The sequence below is a fragment of the Zingiber officinale genome, chromosome 7B, assembly GCF_018446385.1.
Source record: "Zingiber officinale cultivar Zhangliang chromosome 7B, Zo_v1.1, whole genome shotgun sequence".
NCBI classification, from domain to species: domain Eukaryota; kingdom Viridiplantae; phylum Streptophyta; class Magnoliopsida; order Zingiberales; family Zingiberaceae; genus Zingiber; species Zingiber officinale.
The window spans coordinates 105,667,710-105,673,175 of record NC_055999.1 but is presented as its reverse complement, the minus strand read 5'-3'; the positions used below and the strand labels follow the sequence as shown (position 1 = coordinate 105,673,175).

At 45.5% G+C, this 5,466-nt stretch overlaps 1 protein-coding gene across 1 annotated transcript; it reads right to left on the bottom strand.

Annotated features, from left to right (window-relative positions):
• Positions 1 to 1,828: 1,828 nt before the first annotated feature.
• LOC122006717 (L-type lectin-domain containing receptor kinase SIT2-like) lies at positions 1,829 to 5,131 on the bottom strand. Its single transcript, XM_042562314.1, has one exon. It carries the CDS (start codon positions 4,123 to 4,125, stop codon positions 2,116 to 2,118), a length of 2,010 nt encoding a protein of 669 aa, XP_042418248.1. The 5' UTR covers positions 4,126 to 5,131; the 3' UTR covers positions 1,829 to 2,115.
• Positions 5,132 to 5,466: the final 335 nt, after the last annotated feature.

Below are 5,466 nucleotides of genomic sequence, written 5' to 3'. Positions count from 1 at the left end.
CTGACTCCGACAGAGGTGTGTCGACCGTCGCCATCGGTCGTCGCCTGCGACAGAGGTCGTAGAATATTTTTATCATTTTATAATAATACAAATTACATTCCTTATAAAAAATATTAGATACTAAACAAAATAATGTAATCACCCTTGTAATCAAAGATTACATATATTACATTACCAAACGTAGTAACGTAATCAAGATTACATTACAAATTAGATTACATTACAAGTTAGATTACATTACGCCTAACCAAATGCAGTCTTAGGGGCGAGAGTTTTGCTCGCTTATAATACGGCTAAGCGGCTCATGACTCTTTGACACACCCGGTTTGAGCCCCGTGGCTATTAATCTTGAGGCACGAGAGCAAGCTTGCTTATAACTCGTCCGATCGGATCAAAAGTCTTTGACATTTAGCGAATCTTTGTTTTAACTTCCCTGTATTCATAAAATAAATGATTTTATAATTTACATCAATATTATTGCACGCTTACTAGCCCATCCTGTAGGGCTGTAAGTGGTTTGCGCTCCATGGCTGATCGAGCTTCCTTCCAGTCTTGTCTTACAGATAGTACGATTTAAATTTATAATTTATATTTATTAAGCTCGTTTAAACTCTATAAAAGTTCGAACAAGCTTGTGAGCCATGAATATATTCGTTAAATAAAGTTCGATCTCGGTTCGATTATAAACGAGTCAAACTCAAACATTTAAGAGTTCAGCTCGGCTCGACTCGATTACATTCTTAGTAACTTTTATAAAACTCTGAATTTCCAAAAAGATTTTTTTTTCTAAGTAAACTCTGATTCTGAAAATATTGAAAATAATTTTGATAGCGCTAATAATGTAATAATTTTAGAAACATTTTCTAAGAACAAAAATGAAAATTTTCCTAAAAAACTTTCGGGAGTTAATTTTTTTATAGAAATTTTGGTAAAGAAAATCTAAAAAAAAATTCTAAGTAAAAAATTTTTCTAAGGAAAAATTTTGGATCATCAACCACTTCTAGACAAAATCTTTTAATGAATTCAAATATTTAATTTTCTACCAGAAAGTCCTAAGTCTAATTTTATTTTTTAATTTAAATAAGTTTTTGGAACAAAATGTAGGTTCTTTCTTACGGAGTTAATCATATATTTTCTAGGGATATAAGATTTTGTTACTTTTCTGATCTGACCTTTATAAATTTTCTTTATAAAATTTATAGTATTAATTTAATTCTTTATAATTTCTAAAAATAGAAACATTTGTATAACATTTGTATATATAAATTTTTTTTAAATTTTTTATTTCTTCTTTTAATTTAACATTTTCAAATTCTATTTTTCCAAAATCTTATATCAGATATAATTCTACTAAAATTCAAAATCTTCAAGGACCAGCGACCGCAAAGTCATCCATCCTCGTCGAGACTTTTGCCCTGACTTCTCTCCCTCCAGACATTACAGGCCAATGATCTTTCTAGAATGTATTCCGTGGTGGTTGCCTTTGCATTACCGGCGGATCTTTCTTAAGATCCTGTCAAATTCTTGGTTGGATCTTCAGATCTTATGAGAAGAAAAATAGGCTGCCAATACCCAATCAGGATCTGAGTTTTCGGGCAGGAAGAGTCAAGTAGCACATGTTTGAGACGTCTTTGATGTGAGAGCTACAGAGTTGCTTGCCGATGTAGCCCTTGTTTTTAAAAATTGCTCTCAGATCCGCTATCTGATGATAAAGATTTGGGACAGAGTTCCATAGAACCAGGCATTCTAAAGCATGCCCACACTTCTGTTTTGAAGATCTGAATGCTTTATTAGTCGATGGCCTAAAAGCTCTAGGGAAACTTTGAAATCGAGTGATGCCAGTGGCAGGATAAAAGATTATATGAATGGCAAGAGATGTCGTGGTGGAAAATTGATGATCCCACGAACCGAACCGAACCTAAACAAGAAGATGCAAGCTGCCAATATATTGTTAGCATGTTGAAGTAGGCTCCCATCATTGTTTCGGCCTCGCTATTGAACTGAACCTAAACAGAGTTCAACGATCTTGTGAAAATAAATAGAGCCTGCATTCCTGGTGCTCCGTGCTAATCAAGAAATCTCCACACAAATTTGGTAACTCCTCCTTTTGTACTGTCACGGAGCTCTGGCGACAGAAGATGCTGTAGCCACCGAAGATGATGACGGATACGACGTCATGTAATCCTCAATACTCTTACTGCGCTGTAGCTCAATCGTTTTGAAGCTCAAGTACGTCGCCGCCAGCTCCGGCAGCGGCGAGCTACCCTCCAAGTACTCCACCACCCGGCGCATGCTCGGCCTCGCCGCCGGCGACGGGTGTGCGCAGAGCAGCCCAAGCTTTAGAACAAGCTCCACCTCCTCTGCCACAAACTCCTCCCCCAACCTGGCGTCCCTCGTCTCGAGAATCGATCCCTTTCGCCAACTTTGCAGCACCCACTCCAGTAACTCGAGCTGGTCGATGTCGGCGGCCCAATCCACCGCCCGCCGCCCGCAGGCGACCTCAAAAAGAAACGTCCCGAAGGCGAACACGTCGGTGGCGGCCGAGGGCCGCCCGGTCCGCACCAGCTCCGGCGCGATGTATCCCATGGTTCCGACAATGTGGGTGGTCTGCGGATCGTTGCCGTGGTCGTAAAGCCTGGCCAATCCGAAGTCGCCTAGCCTTCCGTTCATCTCGCCGTCGAGCAAAACATTGCTCGCTTTGATGTCTCTGTGGATCACCATTTGCTCCCAGTCTTCGTGGAGGTAGAGCAGGCCCGACGCCACACCATTGATGATCTTAAACCTCGTCGGCCAATCGAGACATGGCCGGAGTCGATCGTACAGCATCTTATCCAGGCTGCCGTTGGGCATGTAGTCGTAGACCAAGAGGAGTTCCCCCTTTCGCCGACAATAGCCCAGCAGCCGGACGAGGTTCCGGTGCCGGAGACGGCCTAGGCTAACTATCTCTGCGACGAACTCCTTCATCCCCTGCCTCGACTGATGAGACACTCTTTTTACGGCGACATCCAGTTTGGTCCTCTGTAAAACCCCTCGGTAGACCCTGCCGAACCCACCGTTGCCGAGTGAATTCTCCTCTGCGAAGCCGCCGGTGGCGTCGAACAAGTCCTTGTAGGAGAACCGGTGAGGACCGTACTCCTTCTCCCAGTCTTCGAGAAGTTCTGCATACTTCATCCTTCTCCTCACCACCAAAGCCACCACGCCGGCGATCGCCAAAACAACTCCGGCGGAAGCTAGCGGGATCCCGACCTCCAAAAACTTCGATCTGCCGCCGGATTTGGTTCGAGGAAGCGAAGGGAGCAACGAGTAGTCTAGAGCTCGCGCCGTGCCGTTGATCTTGAAGCTCCAGCCGAGCACATAGTGAGCCGTTTGATAAGAACCAGAGGAAGCAGAGAAGCCAACAAACATAGAATCCAAGAACACCGGCGAAAGATCGATCGACCTCGATATCAGCGGCCTCCTCGGCTTCGCCGTTCGAACTGGAGCCAAGGTAACATTGAGCCGCATGCTCTCTGCATCATATTCCACCCAAGCTTGCATGACTTGCTCGCCGATAAGGCTCAAATTCTGGAACACACCGGTGTCGTCGGAAAAGTAACCGGCGGGGACAGAAAAGTTGGACACCACGCCGTTAACATCGATCCCGACGTGGTTGCCGTTGATGTCGTAGAGATCAGGGTTAAAGATGGTGTCGAGCTCGACTGCGAAGACGTGGTTGGTGGAGTTACCATTGTTATTGGGATTGACGAGGCCCAGGAACTGACTTCCCAGTGCGCTGGAGAAGTTGTCGGATCCGGAGATCAAGAAGGCGAGGCCGTTGCCGCCGATGTACCGATCTTTGATGATGGTGCCGAAGACGAAGGTGGTGGAGAAGGAGAAAACGGTCCCGTTGTGACGAGGGAGCCGGAATTGAATTTGCGACACGTGTAAAGCATGGCCTCTCACCTGCCTCGTGTTGTTGGTGAGCCTCAAGAGGCCGTTGGAGGTTATCGTGGCGGTGCCGTCGAGGGTGAGGTTTGCTCCCCGGAAGCCGTTCAAGGTGAAGTCATCACCAGCGCCGGTGGTGACTCCGGCGGAGAGATGCTGGTGGAGGAGGAAGAGGAACAAGAGGAAAGTGCTCAGCGACATGATGCCACAAGTTTCAATCTTCTGGAACAGGCGAACAGCCTGTCTAGATACAGTCCACTAGATTTAAGAAATCCAATTGATTCTAAATTATTCTTTTCCTCCAAAATTGACCATCGAGAAATCATGAGTCAACTAATGCAACCAAAACTAGAGACAGAAAAGTCCACAATCCTGACTTTTGCCTGACTTCTCTCCCTAACTTTTGCCGACGTTCTTTCTAGAATGTATTGTATTCCGTGGTGGTTGGCTATGCATTGTCGGCGGATCTTTCTTAAGATCCTGCCATATTCTTGGTTGGATCGTCAGACTGAACCTAAACAGAGTTTAACGATCTCATGAAAATAAACTGGTGTATTCTATGCATCCGCAAGCTCGTTCATTGTCCCACGAAATTAAGATTCCGTGGAAAAGGAAGAACTTGCCCGGCCATCTCCCTCCACCTCTGCACAATGCTCTTCCTGCCCTGTGCCATTCCCAACAAGTTCACTTCAAGTTTTACTGAAGAAGTCGAGATTCCGTTCACCACAGCCTTCCATTCTTCCTCGGCGCCGTCACTTGAAGAATAAAGGAACTAGCTTTTTGCCATCTAGGAACAGCCGCATCTCCTCCAAGCTGTAGGGGTCGACTTCCCCGTGACGACGATCACACCGACGGCCGCGGCCTCCATGGCAACCCGGGCGACGCCGTGCGCGAGAGCGTCGCTGGCGGCGGTCGGAGGCAAAGCAGCGGACGCCCTGCGTCTCCAGCTCCGCGCGCAGCCAGGTGACGCAGCGGCGGAGAGGGCGGCTGCTGGCGAAGCCGAGGTAGTCGTCGCAGCTGTTCGCTCTGGGCGACGGGGAGGCAGTCTACTCGATGCGGTCTGATTCGAGGAGGCGGCCTCCTCGGCCTAGTCACGGGCAGCGACGGCGAGGTCCGTGCCGCAGAGTTAAAGGCGGAAGAGGAGCAGGGAGGCCATGGACCCGAGAGCGCGTTCACCGCAAAAAACGCAAAAAAGGGTGGATTTTGGAAGCAAATGAATTAAAAGAAGTCTTAGGACTTAGGAGGCTTTGGAAGAGATATCAAGGTGAAATGTTGAATTGAGATAATCTATAACGCCTAATCATTTTTCTTAAAGAGTTTATTATCTTTTATTATTTTGATAGACCCGATTATAATGAGCCACCTGAATACAATAAATTCTCAAATAATAAAATAATAAATTCTTTATTGTTTAAATAGATAATGAATATTATATTTAATTTAGCCACGAGCATTTATTTATAGAGTTTTTTTCGATTACCCATAAAAAGATATAATTATTCATTAGTCATGATGATTCACAATGAAATCATTAGTCACAAA